Source organism: Clupea harengus, chromosome 2, assembly GCF_900700415.2.
Source record: "Clupea harengus chromosome 2, Ch_v2.0.2, whole genome shotgun sequence".
In the NCBI taxonomy this organism is placed as follows: domain Eukaryota; kingdom Metazoa; phylum Chordata; class Actinopteri; order Clupeiformes; family Clupeidae; genus Clupea; species Clupea harengus.
In genome coordinates this window covers 28,582,766-28,600,856 of record NC_045153.1, presented here as the reverse complement: position 1 = coordinate 28,600,856, position 18,091 = coordinate 28,582,766, and the positions used below count along the sequence as shown (strand labels likewise).

At 50.5% G+C, this 18,091-nt stretch overlaps 1 protein-coding gene across 5 annotated transcripts in view; it reads right to left on the bottom strand.

Moving 5' to 3' along the window:
• The window catches only part of tns1b (tensin 1b), a 143,048-nt gene that overhangs the window by 17,972 nt on the left and 106,985 nt on the right, over positions 1 to 18,091 (bottom strand). For all 5 annotated transcript variants that reach the window (XM_031559936.1, XM_031559925.2, XM_031559930.2 and 2 more), the window contains 2 exons: positions 4,239 to 5,831; positions 2,414 to 2,494 (listed from right to left, as the gene is read on the bottom strand). In XM_031559936.1, coding sequence (XP_031415796.1) covers positions 2,414 to 2,494; positions 4,239 to 5,831 — 1,674 coding nt within the window. The remainder of the gene's footprint in view (positions 1 to 2,413; positions 2,495 to 4,238; positions 5,832 to 18,091) is intronic.

The following is an 18,091-nucleotide window of genomic DNA, read 5'->3' as shown; positions in this document are numbered from 1 at the left end:
TCCCACCACAGTTCTAAACTGTTAGGAGGTGCTCAATGTGAACAATGTTCTCATTCAGGAAACCCCTCATTATGAAAAGAAAAAGAAAAGAACAATCAAAGAAATGGTATAGAATTATTATTATTTATCTGGGTTATGCGGCAGTGATGGCTAACGCTCTGGCTGGGCCTCAAAGGGAACCATAAGCTCATTTCGGCAAGTCGAGGTTGATACAAAGAGCACCCAGTGTAAAACAAACAGGATTTATGTAAGGCTCTTATCCGTGTGTGTGTGGAAGGACGGAGTAGGCCGAAACTTTGGTGTTGCCCGGTTCAGTGGTAGCCCGACTGATGAGAGGATGAGGGGCCATAACTGATTGCGGTGAAGTGAACCCCCAATTGCATTTAGCGAGTTTCATGTCTTTCCCTCCCTTTTGTAATGCCAGCATCCATCTTCAGCGTGACTGGTTCAGAGTAAACGGCTCCCTGAGAGGGCAGAGAGAGTGTGGACCAGGCCCGCCCAGCAGCTGGCCTCGAGCGGAGTCAAGACCATTCACACGCTCCAAGTGTGTCCAAGTGTACGTTCCCACTAACACACCCTAGCGCTGGAAATGAATGTTTCTTTTTTTCCTTTTGGTATGTGTGGGGGGGAAACCAGGCAACAGGCTATGAAAAATATTTACAAGTGCTTAGCATTGGGTCAGCCCCGTCCACAGAGGGGTTGACAGCCACCCCTCCCTTCACGATCACGCTTGTACCGCGGTGGTCAAGGCCACCTTGCCCATTGCCAGCCCAGGGTGAAAGGATCTAGGCCGGGTCCATGGCTTTCCAAAACACCTGCTTGGCACTGGGGAAAGCAACAAGTTCTCTGCTTCAGTTCTCGTAGTTTTCCGAACATCTCTCTCTCTCTCTCTCTCTCTCTCTCTCTCTCTCTGCCTTTTGAACTCTCTGCGAGCTGTGGCTGTCTCCTGAGTAACTAGCATGATGTCACAAAGGATGAGCTAAGAATTTTTGGTGGGAGAGAAGACGAAATAAAAAAAAAAGCTTAACAACCGTGAAACACATGGTGTCCATCTGTTACCATATATTCAGGTTCTCAATCTGTGCCCAATCACATCACTGGAGCTATACACCCCCCCTCTGCGGACTGATCTGAGAACAGGGGCATCGTTTAGATAATCTCGGGCCTGGCACGTGATTGGGCTCAAAGACGTCGTAGTCCACTTCCCTCTGTGGGGCGTCACAACAGGCCTGGAAACACGCAAACCAGATGGACCGAGACAGCGCTGCTCAACAGCTGTGCATGTCAAACAGTGGACCTCGTTTCCGTAGCAACCGAACAGTGCCTAAATGGATTCAAGCTGCTCCAGCCTGGGAACCCTGCGTTCTTTTTTTCAATTCACTCATCTCTGAATCATCAAACCAAGTTACGACGGAACATGGGAGAGGCGAGAGAGACACAGCTTCTTTTCACATTTTCCTTTCAAACATAAAAGATCCCCACAGGTCCACCTACACACAAGACTATTTGAGCTCCACTGAATGAAATGTGTGGGCAGCATTTCGGAACTCTCCATAGCCTTGATAGTTAGTACTACTGGCGAGTCTGCAGTCAGCACGTAGCATGTAGTCCCGACCAGGATCAAACCCCACACTACATGCTACTGTGTGCTCCCAATCCACCTCCTGACCAAACGACAAAAACAGTCTGCTTGCTAGCCACTTACTCCCATCTTACTATATAATTCTCCAAAGAGCTCTGGTCTTCCTGAGAAGATTTATTACCCTTTGTCTGTCATCTAAATGTTAAAACAGAGGTAAAGGGAGTAGTCTTGAAAGGGGCCAGTGTCTCCTGGCCTTGGTATTGTTCCCAGAGGTTGGCACACTGTATCTTGTGACATGCACTCGGCAGGATCCAGACAGAGTGGCCTTTGTGTGCGCAGGCTGTCTCCTTCTTACAAAACCTTAACTCTTCACATAATACAAATGTAATTTGTTTGTTGGGTAACCAGTCTCACCCCACAGGCTGGAAATGAGTCAAACATGGTTGGAAAATAAGTTCCAAATTGCTACAGACTGATACGAACAATTGAGGGAGTTGGGTGGAGGAGGAGAGGGGGAAACAACCCTGTGACTGATAAGAAATGGAGCAGCTTTGATAAGAGGAAGAGGGAAAGAGACGGAAAAGATTAAAGAGACAAAAAGAGACTTAGGATTAGATAGAATGAGAGAGGAAGAGAGTGAAAAGGTAAATCAACAGGGAAAATGTTCAGAGAAAATAAGAGGAATAAGTATAAGTATGTCATATAGAAACAGTATATGGGATAATCATATTCACGCCCACACACACACACGCACACACACACACACACACACACACACAGAGGATGATGAGTAAAAGGAATAAGGCAGGTGTGAGCATGAGAGAAACAAACCAGAGGGGGAAAGAGAGCGTTGGTGCTCGGGCTGCGGGGTGCTGGAGTCGTCGCTCAGGCCCTGGAGGCGAGCGGTGTACGCTGAGCCCCAGGGAGGGATGGGAGAGGGAGAGGAGGAGGAGGGAGGAAGAGAGGGAGGAAGATCATGATGATGAAGGGGAGTATGGAGATGTGACGGGGTGGATCCCCCGACAAACACAAACCAAAGAGAGAGAGAGAGAGAAAGAGAAACAAGAATTATTATCTAAATTAGTACACTAAAGTAGACTCCACTCATGAACAGTATATAGAGAGCTTAGTGCTACTAGGTGCTATCAGTGAGGTCAAGGCTGACAAATGGGCAGACTGGGCCATGCACTTGTCTCACATCTCACGCCTCCTGATAAGTCACTCATATCTGCGGTGGTTTAGTGGTGATGGCAAACGCAGACAAAGTGCTCCCATATCCCTGGCTGGTGGTGCGGGACGATAAGCAGAGTTGACTATCAGTCCCCGTGAGCTCTTAAATCACCCAGGCAAAGTGCATGTGTCAAGAGCGGCTCACACCAAAGCAGGGTAGGTTGGCACCCAGAGCCACAGCACACACACATACACACACATGCACACACACACATGCACACGCCCCTCAACAGCCCCCTCTCTTAAGCCATCTTTATCTTCCCCGGAGTCAACAGAGGGGGCTGAAGCTGCTGTTTTCCTTCCGTCTGCTCTAAGAGAGAAGCAGCAGCAGAGAGGCCACCACCACTCGGGGCCCCGCCTGGAGCCTCTTATCGCGGCCATTTCCCCTCCGGCTTTTTCCCCCCGCTCCTTCAGGCCAGCTGCCTCTCTTTGTTGTAGCTCTGGGTTCTGAACAGGGCTCCTTCAGCCTCTGATTGCCAAGGCTGTGTTTGTTTGAGATAGAGAGGCCCGCTCTGGTGGAGAGGGCTCTTCCTGTCTGACACCCATCTCTGAGAGGCTCGCCCCGGCTCCTATCAGATGACCTCCAGCCACTCTTTTACAATGCCTTTCCAATGCCTCTCCAGCCGCTTACACAACCCTATACAGCATCCAGCATGTGTAAATATTTATGATGTGCCCCGATGAGCAATTCACTTTTGTTGTGGGCTGTGCTTTTATGTGGCTAGGGGCTGTTCGAATCACTTACCACCATTTGTGAGGCTGAGCGTCTGTTGCTATGTCTTACCACTAGGGGGCAGCGATGTAACCCAAACCTGTGTATATACTGTGAGAGACTTTCAGCCGTATTTTTTCTCTCTTTTTTAGCTCAACAGCACGTGGCAGGTTCGGTGTTCCTTTGTATTGCTGGCTAAACATGTAGCTTCATGCGAAGAAACTTTACAAAAAAACTAAAACTGAACAACTCTAAGGTCGTCTTGAGCAGCTTTCAAAACAACACAGAGCGGTGAGTGAGTGAGTGAGTGTCTGCTCACAGCGAGCGCTGCACCAGAGGCACTGTGCACTCCTGGGGTGGCTGGTGTGTTGGAGCAGCCCCACGGCAGCAATGTGGCCTGATTGAGTTGGCAGTGCCGCGCACAAAGCCTGCATTGTGACCTCACTCCGCTCATGTCAACACCAACGCAGCTCCTCGGGGGACAAAAAAAAAAACCCCTTCTGTACTTTGTGCTACAAAAGTCAAGGCTGTCTTAAACAGTGATATGCCAAAAGACTTAACCCAGAACACTCCGAGCAGAATGCTGTTAGGGGAGGTTAGTGGTACTTGTTAGTTGTTTAGGGTGATGGAACACTAGCACAATAGGAAAAAAGAAAAATGACTTATTGTAAATCAAATGTTCAGATAGAATGCTGATGAGGGGCATGCTCTTACCTGCCACACGGTGTGCAACCAGGCCCTCCAGGTTGTAGTTTCCCTCCTCAGGCTGGCCCTCTTTGGGGAGGGGCGAGGAGGAGGCCGAGTGGCTGTTCTGGGTAGCGGGGTACGGGGAAGAGGCCTCCTGAGACTCGGGGGAGTGCGACGGAGCGCTGGGTGGGTACGTGTTGAGGGGCTTCAGCTGCAGCTGGCCGAACGTGGGTGAGGGGCCTGAAGACTGGACTTGTGGTGCCGGGCTGGTCCGTATCAGTCCCATTGCCTCTGAATCGGTGGGGAACGCGGGCACGCCCGGGCTGGGCTGGTACATGGCGGTGGGCCTCTGCTGAGCGATGCCGACCTGGGGTTCGGCAGGGCGGCCGGGGGTCTGAAGCGGGGACAAGTGGGCCTGGGGGGCCATGGCTGTGGGGTGGCCGCTCAGAGCCGCCCCTACGTCAGCCTGATAGGACGGCCTGGCCTGGCTCTGAGAGAAGGAGGGCTGGGTGGTGACCACGCCACCGTCCGCGGCTCCCGTGGGCGCGCTGTAGGACTTGGGCACGGCCGGCTGCGTCAGCGCGGGGTCCAGGTCCAGCATGAGCATGTTGAGCGCCTCGATGGACTGCTCGATCTCCTGCTGCGACGCGGCCCGCGGGAACTCGGGCAAGCTGTGCGTCTGCAGCGACGGGCTGAAGTGGACGCCGTCGGTGAGTGGCACCTCGGGCACGCCGTACTGCTGCCATACGTTCAGGCCCCGCTGCACCGCCTCGCGGCTGCTGGTGGTGCGCGCGGGCGCCTTGGGCAACAGGCCCCTCTGCTCCGAGCCGAAGGACTGCGAGCGGTAGATGCTGCCGTTCTGGCTGGCGTAGCCGCTGGACGGGGGGCCCGAGTCGCCCACTCGCTCCTGCGCCGATGAGGAGCTACGGATGAGCGTGATTGGCTCCTGGGCCATCTGCTGCTGCAGCTCCTGCCGCTGCTGCTGCTGCTGCTGGGCGCTCTTCTCTATGTACTGGCCGTCTTGGCCGTTGATGACTGTCTCAGGCTGATAGTACAGGTCCGCGGGTGTGGCGCGCCCCTCGAAGGAGGACAGGGTGCCCAGGCTGTCTACGCTGTTGCCCTCCTGGCTGAGGGGCAGGTCGTCGTCCAGGATGTCTGTCTCCCGGTCCAAGCTGTTGCCGTGGCCATTCACATGGACCTGGGCGGGTACCAGGTGCAGCATCCCTCCGCCTCCTCCTCCTCCGCCTCCACTGGCTGGGTATCCGGGCCGGTGCATGGGGTCCTCCAGGCCGCTGAGGAGCTGGTCCAGCTCCTGCTTCTCCTCGGGGCTGAGGGGCTGCTGGGGGGCCAGCGCGGGCGGCTGGATCACTGGGGCCGGCTGCTGCTGGCTGGCTGCCGGCTCATCGGTGCGGTCGGTCTTGATTGATGCGGTGGAGTTGCCCGAATCGCTGCTCACCGAGAGGGCGTGGTCACCAGGAGGGAGAGCGTGGTCCACGGCCGTTAAGACGTGCTCAACCGTCCCCGGGAGACCGTTGGCAGTGACGCTGCCGTCCAGGGACTCCTTCTTGCGCACTTTAGCGTAGAGGCTACCGTCCAGAGGGCCCTGTGTGTGGATGACGTCTGTGGGAGAGAAAGACACGCCGCGTTAGTGCACGTGAAACACGTGGTGCGCTGCACATTGCTGTAGCGGAGGGCCCAGGGGTTGCCTATTTGAAGGGAATGAAACATGTGCAGTGGCACAGGCTACGGAAAAACTCAGTGATAGACTGGCTTGCCAGTTTTCAGCCCTTTAAATCATTATCATAAACATCTGAGTTTATTTGTGCATGAGAATGTGAAAAGCTGTCTTTGTTGGATTTTGTGTGTGTGTTTGTGACAGCATTTGGGCTGTTTATCCCCAAAGTACCTATCATGTGTCTGCGGTAACAAATCAATCTCTTTTAAATCCGGTGAGTCAGCAAAAGCTAGTGTATTGTATATGTTAGAGACAGACGTGTTATGGTCTCTTTTAGAATAAGTGAGCTCCATAGTCGTCTGGTGAGTCACATGGGTCCTGCTGCCAGTTTGGGCTCAGTGAAACAGGAAATGGGACACAGTGTTGCCATTAACAACCATCTCTAACCGGGTGCTTTCACAGACATTAGCCCCAGCCTCCTGTTATCTGAATACACCCACATGCATATTCACACAGACACACACACACACACACACACACACACAAAACCCCTCCCATGCAGAAACACATCCAATACACACTCACTCAGTCCCGCACTCTCTCTCTCTCACTCCCTCTGTCACTTCCTCACTCTCTCTCTCTCTCTCACTCCCTCTGTCACTTCCTCACTCTCTCTCTCTCTCTCTCTCTCACTCTGTCACTTCCTCACTCTCTCTCTCTCTCTCTCTCTCACTCTGTCACTTCCTCACTCTCTCTTTCTCCCTCCCTCCCACCCCAAGTTGTCCAGGGGCCCCACCCTTGGGCAAAAAGTCAAAGGGAAGATCCCAGGAGAGCCAGAGAGAGGCCTGTCCAGAGCAATGACTCAGACATGGAAAAATAGCCTCACAAGTAAAGGTTGGAGTTATTTCCTGCCTCCTTGGAATCAAAGCATCATTTCCTACACAAAAACACACACACACACACACACACACACAGAGAGACACACACACACACACACACACACACAGAGACACACACACACAGACACACACACACACACACACACACACACACACAGACAAACTCACACACAGACACACACAGAAATTCACCATAAAAATCTGTTGCTGGGTGGCTGGTCAATCTATTTGGCCACAATGTAGTCAGTGACAATAGCCCCATTGTTGTCTTGTGGTCGGGTCCTGTCACAATACATTATTCTGGACAGTGATCACCCATAACCAGTGAACCACCATTCAAAATTCCCACCAGCCAGCTTTGCCATCATCAGTGCTAATATTCTCACTGCCCCTCATTCACCATTGACAGTAATCTAGTCCTATGTTCATACTATGAACTACAGAATAATGCTGAGGGAGCGTGACTGAAAGCCATACACAAGATCTACAGCCAGCCAGCATTCTTTCCCTTCACTTTCCCTCCCTCTCGCTTTCTCTTTCTTTAACAAAATAACAAACCATTCAGTCCTAGGTCTGCAGTGCTGTGGGCGCAGCGCACACTGGGCTGAGGTTCCCATGATGGCTTAATGCAGAATCTGTTGATCCACAAATGAGATATGGCAGCTGGGAACAACATGGAGGAAGAAAGCCGCCTCTCACGGCTCGTGCTGCTGGGTCCCGGCACGCTCAATGTGCCTCTGTCAGCGCACGGGACCGGAGGCTTACGGCTGGGTCTTCACACACACACAGAGTCAGCCACCACTCTGTTTGGTTACGTAAGCTTGTTTGGGTCTGACCTCACAGGTCCTACAGTGGGAGGCTCGTGTTCTGGTCCATAGCTATGCCAGCCAGGTCTGCTAATCAGCGTTCTCAGAATCTTCACGAGAGATAAACACGGAGTTGGCTGTTTAGCTTTGAAACATTTCCCCCAGAATAGGATCTCTCGAGTAACGAACACCTTTGGAGTACCGCCTCAGACGTGACAGGCTCAGGGAAACAAAACAAGTCAGTGACATTAAAATGACAGGCTGTGAGTTACGGCGCAGACAGATTGCAGCATTCCTGAGCGCTTGTGTCAAGACGCAGGGGGGGAACTGGACAGGACCGGGACAAGAGTGTCAACACCACGCCGTGTTTACTCAGCCCGGCGGCTGGGCACCCGCGGGGAGTCTGTGGAGCTCGGAATCACACGAGAGCCACCTCCACCTCCACCTCCATCTCCACCCCCATCTCCATCTCCATCTCAACGGAGAGGGATGGGATCACAGCTTCCCCCGGGCTCAGTGTGCTTCCTCTCATCAGCAGGCCGGGGCACGGACCAGAGCTTCCACGTGTTTTTAAAATAGCATCTTTTGGGAAAAATGAGATTGATCTTTTGGAGCCTTTCTCGAGTCTGTCAGTTCGTTTGGCAGATGTTGCCCCTGACAACCTTCAGCTTCACTTTTCTCTCTTGCTTGTCTCCCATGTCGCCCGTGAGCTTTGTGTTCTCACGAGGAGGGGCCAGGACCCTAAGAAAGAACGGGGACCCAAACAAGCAACAAACACCCCTCAATCCCCTCACCCACCCTACATCCACCCCACAGCACCCCCAACAACCCCCCTCCATCACAGGCGCTCCTCAACAGGTTAAAGACCTCTGGCGCGACGGACTCCCTGTGTGCCAACATTCTCCTGTTTTATTTATTACTGTAATGTCTTAAAGTGTCTCACTCTGACTCGCTCTTCATGTGACCGCATCAAGACTGGAAAGTGACACACCTCGGCCTGGGAAACGGATCTCCTTCTTTTTTGGCCACATCCCCTCCATTTTATCACCCGCTCTGCCAGAGCACATGACCCCCTCATTACAGATCAACATCCCCATCATCATAATCCATGCTCCTTATAAATAGCTGGGATGCTAAACACATGGCAAAGCACTTTCTAGAAACTTCTACAGAGTTTTGTGGCCAGCTCAGAAAACACAAGCAGGGTTGTTAAAAAGAAAAAAAAAAAAAAAACTAAAAAAAACAAGAACCTCCTACCTGCCTTAATGTCTGTTTAGCTTTAGAAATCCTGTTGAAGTGGCCGGTGAGAAGTTCTTTAAAAGAGCCGGTGCCTTTCAGCTGGGCAGCTTCTGTGGCTGAATGTAGCGAGCTAAAGAGAGGAGGGGGAGTAGCCTTGGCTCACACTGTTCCCCTCCTGTTCCCCTCCTGTTCCTGCTCCTGAACACACTCAGGCTGAAGTGGTGCCGGAGCTGGGAGGACCGACAGCCCTCTCTGTTTCTCTCCCTCTCTCTCTCACTCTGTGTCTCTTCCTCTCTGTCTCTCTCTCTCTCTGTTTCTCACTCTCTCTCTGGGTCTCCCCACCACCCCTGCCGACACAAAAAGGGTGTGACCAGTGCCTCTCCCAGCTGTGACAGCTACACATGGCAGACACCACAGCTCATCTCTCTCTCCCTCTCTCTCTCTCTCTCTCTCTCTCTCTCTCTCTCTCTCCCTCTCCCTCTCCCTCATACTCCCTTTCCCCATGTTGTCTTTACGCGGTGTGACACCAAATGCAACTGACGTAGCCACATGAAAACAGATGAACATGCATGCAGAGGAAATACGAGGTTACGTACTGACTATTTCACATTAACACATACTAAACACACACACACACACACACACAAATGAGCGAGGGTGGAGGGTGGAGGGTGGGTGAAAATGATCTCCGCCTTGCACCAACTCCCATCCCAAATGTACATTCAATGGAAAGAGCCAGAAACTCCAATGGCTGACATTTTACAAGCAATCAGAATTAGTGGAAAATAGAGGCAAGCTGTGCCTGCTCTACGAGGCCCACACCCATCACACACACACACACACACACACACACTCACACACTCACACACACATACACACACTTAGAGAGAGTAATAGAGAAAAAAGGGAGAGAGGGTATGAAAAAGTCAAAGAAAAAAGAACCATGTAAGAAATAGGCAAACACACCACACACACAAAAAACTGAACTGGGGCCTTTCTATCCATCCGAATAACAAACCCCTGCCAAACAAGCTTTCAAAAGATACAGACAACAGTTCTGTGTATCACAGCAGGAAGAGGACAACCTTAGCTTTTTACTCACCTTCTGTGACAGCAGACAACTTCTCCTGCCCTACCTCTAACTGAGCAAAACAACAGCATCTACAGGACCGGCAACCTTGACCATATTACTGTAACCTGGCTGTCTAAGGAGAACCATGGAAAAAAACGATGAACGTTTCAGCGCTCCAAAATGTAGAAGAAAACAACCAATAAACAATTGCCTGTAGCCCTGTGGCACTGGGTTTTTCATAGCGGAAAAACATGGGCACTATTTTGATCATGTCACGATGGGGTAAGAAACCTTCGCCTTGGTATTGCCAATTATTTACAAGCACAGCAGGAGAGCAGTGTGCATGTAATGTGTGTGTGTGTGTGTGTGTGTGTGTGTGTGTGTGTGTGTGTGTGTGTGTGAGAGAGAGAGCGAGAGAGAGAGAGGGAGGGTGTTCCAGTAGATGTCTGCAATGTGTGTACATAACAAAGTTGTTAATTCCTTTTTTAGCATGACATCCACACAGCTCTGCAGTATCTTCTTTCAAGTGTATTGACTGATGTCCACTCCTGGCCAGTCAATGGCTGAGCCATTAACAGTACCCTTTGATCCATTTCCCTACACCAACAGGTAGTCCACAAGGACCCACACTTGGCCCACTGCCTGCTCAGGCCATTAGTCTAGTCAGCTGAGTCAGTAAGCACAAAGATCTACTGTTACAAATTCACATATTGAACATCTCACTTATGATGGGTACACAATATAGGAGAAGAGCTCAGCTGGACATAAAGGTGCTAATTAATAAGAATAAAAAAAAACCTGAATAGTCACCCTCTCCCCTCAGAGGTGAGAGTCACGATTCCCCAAGTTGACCTGACCTGTGTCCAGACTGTGGGAAGTGTGCGCCGGGAGAGGCTGAGGCCGGGGGTGAGTGAGGGCCATCCCTGGTAATGGACCCCGCTCTCTCTCACACGCAGAGCAGAGGCAGACACACAGTCAGACAGATGGATCGGCTCCCTGGGCTCTGAGAGAGATCTCCTGCTGGGCGAGGACGCCTGGAAGGTGAACGGTGTGGCCACGTGCAGTGCAATTGTGAGACTGCACACTGGGAGTGAGCCACACCACAAAGCCATTTCTCACATATGAGAAATATCTCTATCCAGCTGTTATGACATGACATGACATGGACTTTAAGTTGTCATGACATGAAGTATACGTAACCCCCAGCATCAAAGGACCAAGGAGAGGTGAGAGCAGGGAACATCCCAACCGTCTGACAAAACATCCCACAAAAACATTGTTCCACTGTTGTGGCAACAGTGTGATGACAATGTCTGGGATAGCGAAGCACATCGCCGTCAATTGAGACACTTGTACTCAGGTTCACATTTTCTGTGCCCCCCGGCCGTAACATTTAATAGACAGGCACAGGAGGAGGGCATGGTGACACATCTTTGTGTAGTACGGGGCAAACGGCACGCCATGAACTTCTTCACTAGGTAGCGTGTGGAAAGGTTAGGCACAGTGTCAAGAATGCCCACAGGTTAACCTGACACACGTATGAAATCACACCCGGAGAATGTTCCTCTACAGAGACGGGAGGCATTTGCACAGAGACACAGAGCGGGAGAAAGTGAGGGAGAGGGCAAGTATGAGACTTTACCACTATGCCATCCTCTGAGGGGGGCCCCCCTAGAGAGCCAACCATCCTGAGTCATTACACACGCACACGCACACACACACACACACTCATACACACACACACACACAATAAACTCAAATACAGACATAGTTGCTCTTTTTTATGTGGAGCTGTTAAAGTGTTAAAAGATTAGCCTGCCTCTATTTTTAATGAGAAATCTGCCTTAGTCATCACTCCTTGTTTAATCAAGCACTGCACAAGGAGGGCGAGCCGGAGGGAGGAACTGTTATTTATGTAGGTGTCATGGATATGATTAGCCAACGTATGACATCTGCGATGCATGGCAACAAACAAATCAACAAACACATGAAGTGGTTACGTACACAGATGAGTCCACATAAGAGCAAAACTGTTAAAAAAATAAATAAAAATAAGATCTTGGAAGTTTTTTTTTGTGTCTTTGCATGAAGCTGTGTGTTTTTGTGCTGTGTGTGTGTGTGTATGTGTGTGAGTGCCTGAAATAGGCCAGTTCAGTGTGAGACGGGATGTTTGCAGGTTGACGGTTGAATGAGGTGTGGATATCTGACCACTGCGCTTAAGCCCTAGGGGCCACCACACCCCCCACGAGCCCCTCAGTCTAAACACCTGCTCCAGCCCCCTCAGCCAACGCAGGGCAAACAGCAGCACTCCCGCGTGCTTATAGATACACCTCAGCACTGAGATGGTTTCTATTGATAGGTTCTTGCTCATACTGATGCCCCTAGGGCTAATACTGACATACATAACTAATGACCGTAACTAGTGACCACAAGAAAAATACGGTATGGTGTCAGAGCTTGAAGCTGAGAATGAAAAACAACCTCTGAATGTCTCTGTGCAGTGTTACATCATGCAACAGAGAGAGCCAGCATCAGCTCCTGTGCCTGGGATTTTAAAAGCAATCAGAGCTGCTGGAAAATAAAGGAGTGCCTGTACGAGTAGGCGTAAAATACGGATCTAAGTTTCGAAAAGCTGGTGGGCGGACCGCTCGGGTAGATCTGTCCCTCTTTGTCTCATTTGGTCTCACGAGCAAGTGAGTGAGCGTGTGCGAGCGCTGTCCCTGGCCGTGTTAATGTAGCGTGCTCATCCGGAGGCGTCTCTTGAGCTGGGATGAGCTCTGTGCCCTGAGCTGAAGCTGGAGCTGGGACGAGACAGGAGACCTGGATGAGGAGCAGCGGTGGAATCTCAGTGTGAATCTGGCACTGCAGCAAAGCTGGCCTGCTCTCTGCCGAGTAAGCACTTTGAAACGAAAAAGAACAGAACCCCCCCCCCTCCAAAAAAAGAAGTGGCTGCTGTGTTTGTGCTTACAGCCTTTTAGTGCTTCTTCAAAGCCTAAAGCACAGGAACTTACTTTGTGGTAATGGACGGGTTGGATCATTCAAAGTGAATTAAGTAGGTTTCAAACTGTTCTTGTGGAGGAAGAGGACAGACTTTAGGATGAGTCTAAAGTGCTAAAGTGATGGGACTGACAGATGGATGTGAATGTGTTCAGGTAATCACAACTGAGACAGACAGTATGAGAGAACGCTCATCGCCATGCACTTTGATCTAAGGCCAACCATGCCTCATCATTGCCAACCCCTTTAACTTCAAAACAAAATCTCTTTTTCAGCTCACAGACAGCCCCTGACCTCTCACCCCTCCACACGTCACCGACGCTGTCAGAGGCCTCATGACCAATTAGGCAGCCTCAACTCACTGCTCCCCAATTAAACACCTCCCTGCGCACAATTGCACAATTGACAGGCTTAATGACAGGCTACTGCAGCACGGCTCACAAGTCCAACAGTCTGTACACAGAACAAATTGCTGTACAGTCGTGAGTTGTGGAGGGACGTCTGGTGAAAACACTGGGCTGTCCTTTTTCAATGCGAGAGTTCGAGGCCTCCGTAACGCGGGGCGGACACATGCTCGCAGACGCCCTGCGCTCCGGGGCTAACATTTCATTACGGCTGACGTTACGTCTCAGGAAAAGCAATCAAGCAACGTTGAAAAAAAAAGTGCTGGGAAAGGCCCCGGGGGCGGTTTTTCGAAGCGCCACTTTGATCAGCGCACAGTGGCTGTGGTCAGGAGTAGGCCCAGCAAGGAGAGGCTGGCCATTCCTCTCATGCTGCACAAACCAGAGTGAGGCTCCGCTCCCCAAGGGCCAACAGCAAGCAGCTCATTATTTGTCACAGCCAAACTGTCCAGTGGAACATCTGAATATCCGACTAAGAATATCATTTTCATTTCAATCCTATTTAAGATCTTAATCATGTAGTTCTAACTGACATCACTGCTGCGGTTTAACTACAAGTTCAGATGCACCAAATGCATTGTGTGGCGATGCTATTTTAACTCTAAACAACAAACAAAAGTTTAAAAAGTTGACTTCCTCATTTGCTTATGCATGCTAATTCATGCAGATTTGTTGCCAATGAAGGCCTCGTTATTTCAGCCACTGGACAGCAATTACCGGGAGCAATTACCGGACCATCTAACCGACAGCATTGCAGTCACCCTTTCACTCGGTCACTCCAAATGTGGCAGGGACAGCTCCGCGGAGACGCCAGTGAATCAGCATTTCCATTGTCTCCATACCGAACCAATCCACTACAGCAGACCACTAAGCCCGGGGACGTGCCTTGAAAACTGTCGTGCTTTGAAACTCATTAATGCTGGAAACAGTCGTTTTTCCCCCCGTGCTCAGAGCCATTCAGACACACTGGTCTACTTAAGAGTATTCATGGCACTGCACGTATTGTGCTCCCCCCCCCCCCCGCCCTTTTTCGAGCCCCGCATTAAAAGAGAGAGAACCCAGTGACATTGCATAGGAAGGAAGGAGGAGATAATGCTAACTGCCTCTCTCTGTTTCAAAGCGGCGATTGTGTAACCCATCCCTTGGGCCCGCTGTATCTCCAGTGCGGAGAGCACAGAGCGGGCCTCTCCAGCACAGAGCCGGGGCTCATAAATATCAACACAGGGGCCATCTGTCACAGGTCACAGCGCGCTATTTAGAGGGGATGATCTGACCCGTGCTGAAGTATGCGCGGAGATCCTGAAGAATGCGTCAAAATGAGTCCGTCACGTCTTATTAAAAGCAAAGGCTACGACCAGGGGGGGCAAAGTTCTAAGAGAGGGCGCAGAGCAGGGCCTCCTCCCGCTCCTCCCTGCCGCCCCGTTCCCAGAAGCAGTTAAAGGCAAATACAAACACTGTGTCCCCCCCCACACACCCCGACCCTACCCCCGGGCAGACGTGCAGCTGAGCAGGCCTGTCTGGAGAGCAGCTGGAGGCAAGCTGTGGGTGAGAGGGCAAAGGTCACACATCCCCATTAGCGCACACACCGACCTTTCCAAAGATGGCAGTGTGCCCGCAGTGACTCTGTATGTCCATCTATACTACTCTACCCCAAAGCAAAGAACACATGGGAGCGCACACAACAAGCCTGTTTGCGTAATGCCCGCTGGACTGGTCATGTTTTCACAGCTACTCATCCGTCCCATCAGGCAGCAATACTGTTTGGTCAGGAGTGCAGCCTCCGATAAAATCAGGCACTTGCTGTTATGTAACTGGCAGTCTGAGTTTGGACTCAAAGCAGTTTAATCCACTAAGCCCCGACAGACAGAGGGAGAGAAGCCCTTTTCTATTTACTCCAAAACCTTACGCCCATTCAACACCAAAGCAAAGAGCGAATTGAGTCAGTCTCGCCCTGTGTCTCAGAACAGCACAACGTGAGCGTCTCAGGAAAGCCAGCCTGTCACAAACCCACATGCGTCACTACGGAATGTCACAGTTTGTGCTCCTCAATTATCACAGTGCAGAAGCATGTATCAATGTGCTACAGTTACACTTTCGCTAAAACACTTAACCGACACAAGGGAGACCCTGTGTTCTGCGATAGAGACAAGCTGCTGCCGAAGCATTAAAGGGCAGCTCACAGGCGAAATCGGGCTGGACTTCTGAGCTTCCTGTCCAGGGTCGGCGCCAAGATGGGGAGGGGGAGTGCGGCTGAAACGAGCGGTTCTGGTCCAAGAGTGGGAGGAGAGCATTCTGCAGCACAGCATACCATGAGAAGTATTTAGTACTGCACAGATGGGGGGGAAAACGTTCGGAAAAAAGAAAAACAACAAACACAAAACAAACAAAACTTCCCTCCCTCAAACCTCAGCGAGACCACACATGTCAACAAGCCGCTCTTTAATGGTCCATCTGAGGAAAGCAAGAAATGCGCACCTCTGGTGTCATGTGTTAACAGGTGGCCCCGTTAAAAAAGTGGGGGGGTGGCTCAGGCCTGTCTGTCTAAGTATCTAGAGTGGAACAGACACCAGAGAGTTGTTTTAAAACACTCCAGACCCCACAACCCACGATATAACACTGTCTCTCAAACCGCACAGCTTCGGCAAAGGCATACATAGTGATAAATACCTTCAGTGAGGGTTTAGCAGAGCGATTACCCTAAACCCAGAGAGGCCATCATTCTTGTTCCCTTATTAAACCTGAGTTATAAATGCAGGCATAAATTCCTCGGGGTAATTAGCATTAGCAGTGGGAGAGAAAACCTGCTGCTGCCACGGCTCACCATCCGTCACTAGAAGGGTTTAATTGAAGCCAGCGATACCCGTCTGCGCGCCCATTTATTTATGTTAGAGTTACTCCTTCACTCCGCTACCCACACAAACACAGTTTAATGGGGCTCCGCGAGGCACCGCTGCCTGCCCAAACACTACACAAACATTGTGGTGCCCGACGGGTCTGCAATAGGGGGAAAGTTTGTGTGCATCTGTCTCTATGGGTTTTGTCTGTGTGTGTGTGTGTGTATGTATGTATGTGTTTGCGTGTGTGGGTGTGGGTGTGTATGTGTGTGGCATTCCTCTTGGTAAATGGGACAACCACCAGAGTTCAGCCTGGCAAAGCGATCATTTTGCCTGCAAGAACAGCAGAAAATGTTTACTCTGGTGTGGTCACTCCACTACAGGATCAGGCTACTGTGGCTCCACAGAAGCTGGCTATTGATGATGATGATGTAATTACACTCCCAACACCTCAGCCAGAGAGATTCAGAATAAATGCAGGCCATGCCATCTGATACAGCACCTTGGCTGTCAAGTTACTGTTTGTGTCTGCAAACACAGACCGCTGAGCTCATCCAATCTAAAAGCCAAAAGCTGAGCTGCTTTTCACATTCACTGACAATTACAAAGAATGACTTATTATATGGAATATCTTTGAAACAGACTTTATCTTTGAGAACTCACTGCAAATCACAGTCACAACGCAACTCAGACATTAAGCAGAAAGAGATACTTAACTGTCACTGTTTCAAAAAAGAGAAATGAGAAATGAGCAATACCTTAGCATCTGCCCAGCTTGCTGTAATGTGTGTGTCACACCTCTAAGGCAATCCTCCCTGCTTCCACAGTGGCTAAAGTTGCTCCAGGAATTCAAGTGGTGTGTGTGCAACTGTGTGTGTAAATGCCTGCCAGGCAAGAGCTGTGAAGCGACTGGCTCCCCCTCTAGTGACAGATAACAAAAAGGGCTTTGACCGTCCTGGGAAGGCAGAGGCTGGACCTGGATCTGGATCGGGACTGGTCGCTCCCACCGACTCTGTCAGCGCATCTCAGCTCCCCCCCTCCTTGTCTAATCCCAACTCCCTGTCGCCACACTTCACACTCCCTATTCCAAAAATGTCGCGGGCTGTGCCTTGGTCAATTGTGGGTGACTAAGACCAGAACCAGAACACTGTCAATAGCTTTCCAGAAAACAAAGTCAAAATCAGAAAACATTCCACTTTTATGGGGATGGCTTGGCCTGCTTTTCACTGTCTACCACTATCAGAGTGAAGGCCTCAATTATACAGATGACTGTCTCGATTCTGGCCACTCTGCCAGCTGTAATTCATTAAGATCTAAATAAAGAGCTAAAATGAAATTCAATGATTTACGAGACAATTTTATTCTGGTGACTTAGACTAGATTCCATGCACATATTTTCATACATGGTTCTAAACCAAGCTGAAAGAAACAAGAACACGATGTGAAACGTGCATCATGTCCAAAAGTAAATGTGATAATGGAGATCGCTGTGTTCTGTACCCACAAGATCCTCAGATACTAGAACATACTGATATGGCACTGGCCATGTGAGGAAGAGCTTTCGCCTGGAGTGACGGACCGTAGACCTGTCATCTGGTTGAGATGAACACCTTGACAGGCGAGTTTCACTGGACACTGCGGACCCTAATTAGGCCAAAGACTGGCCTTGCGGAGGTCTAACCTTGCCTCTGGCAGCAGCTGCCGCCGCCGCCCACCAAGGCTGAATCTGAGATCAAGGCAATGAGAGACAGATAAGACATCTATAACCGAGCTTTTACTGTCGGTGTGGATTTGCAATTCATCATCATTATCTGCAGCGAGCTAAAGATGAGTCATTTGTGCCGAGGCCGGTTTCGATTGTGCTAAATAGTGGGACCTGGTGATGCGCTCATGAGGTACAGGAGAAAATTGCTGAGCTTTTAGTCTCAGCTATCTGGAGAGAGGATATGTCTTGACC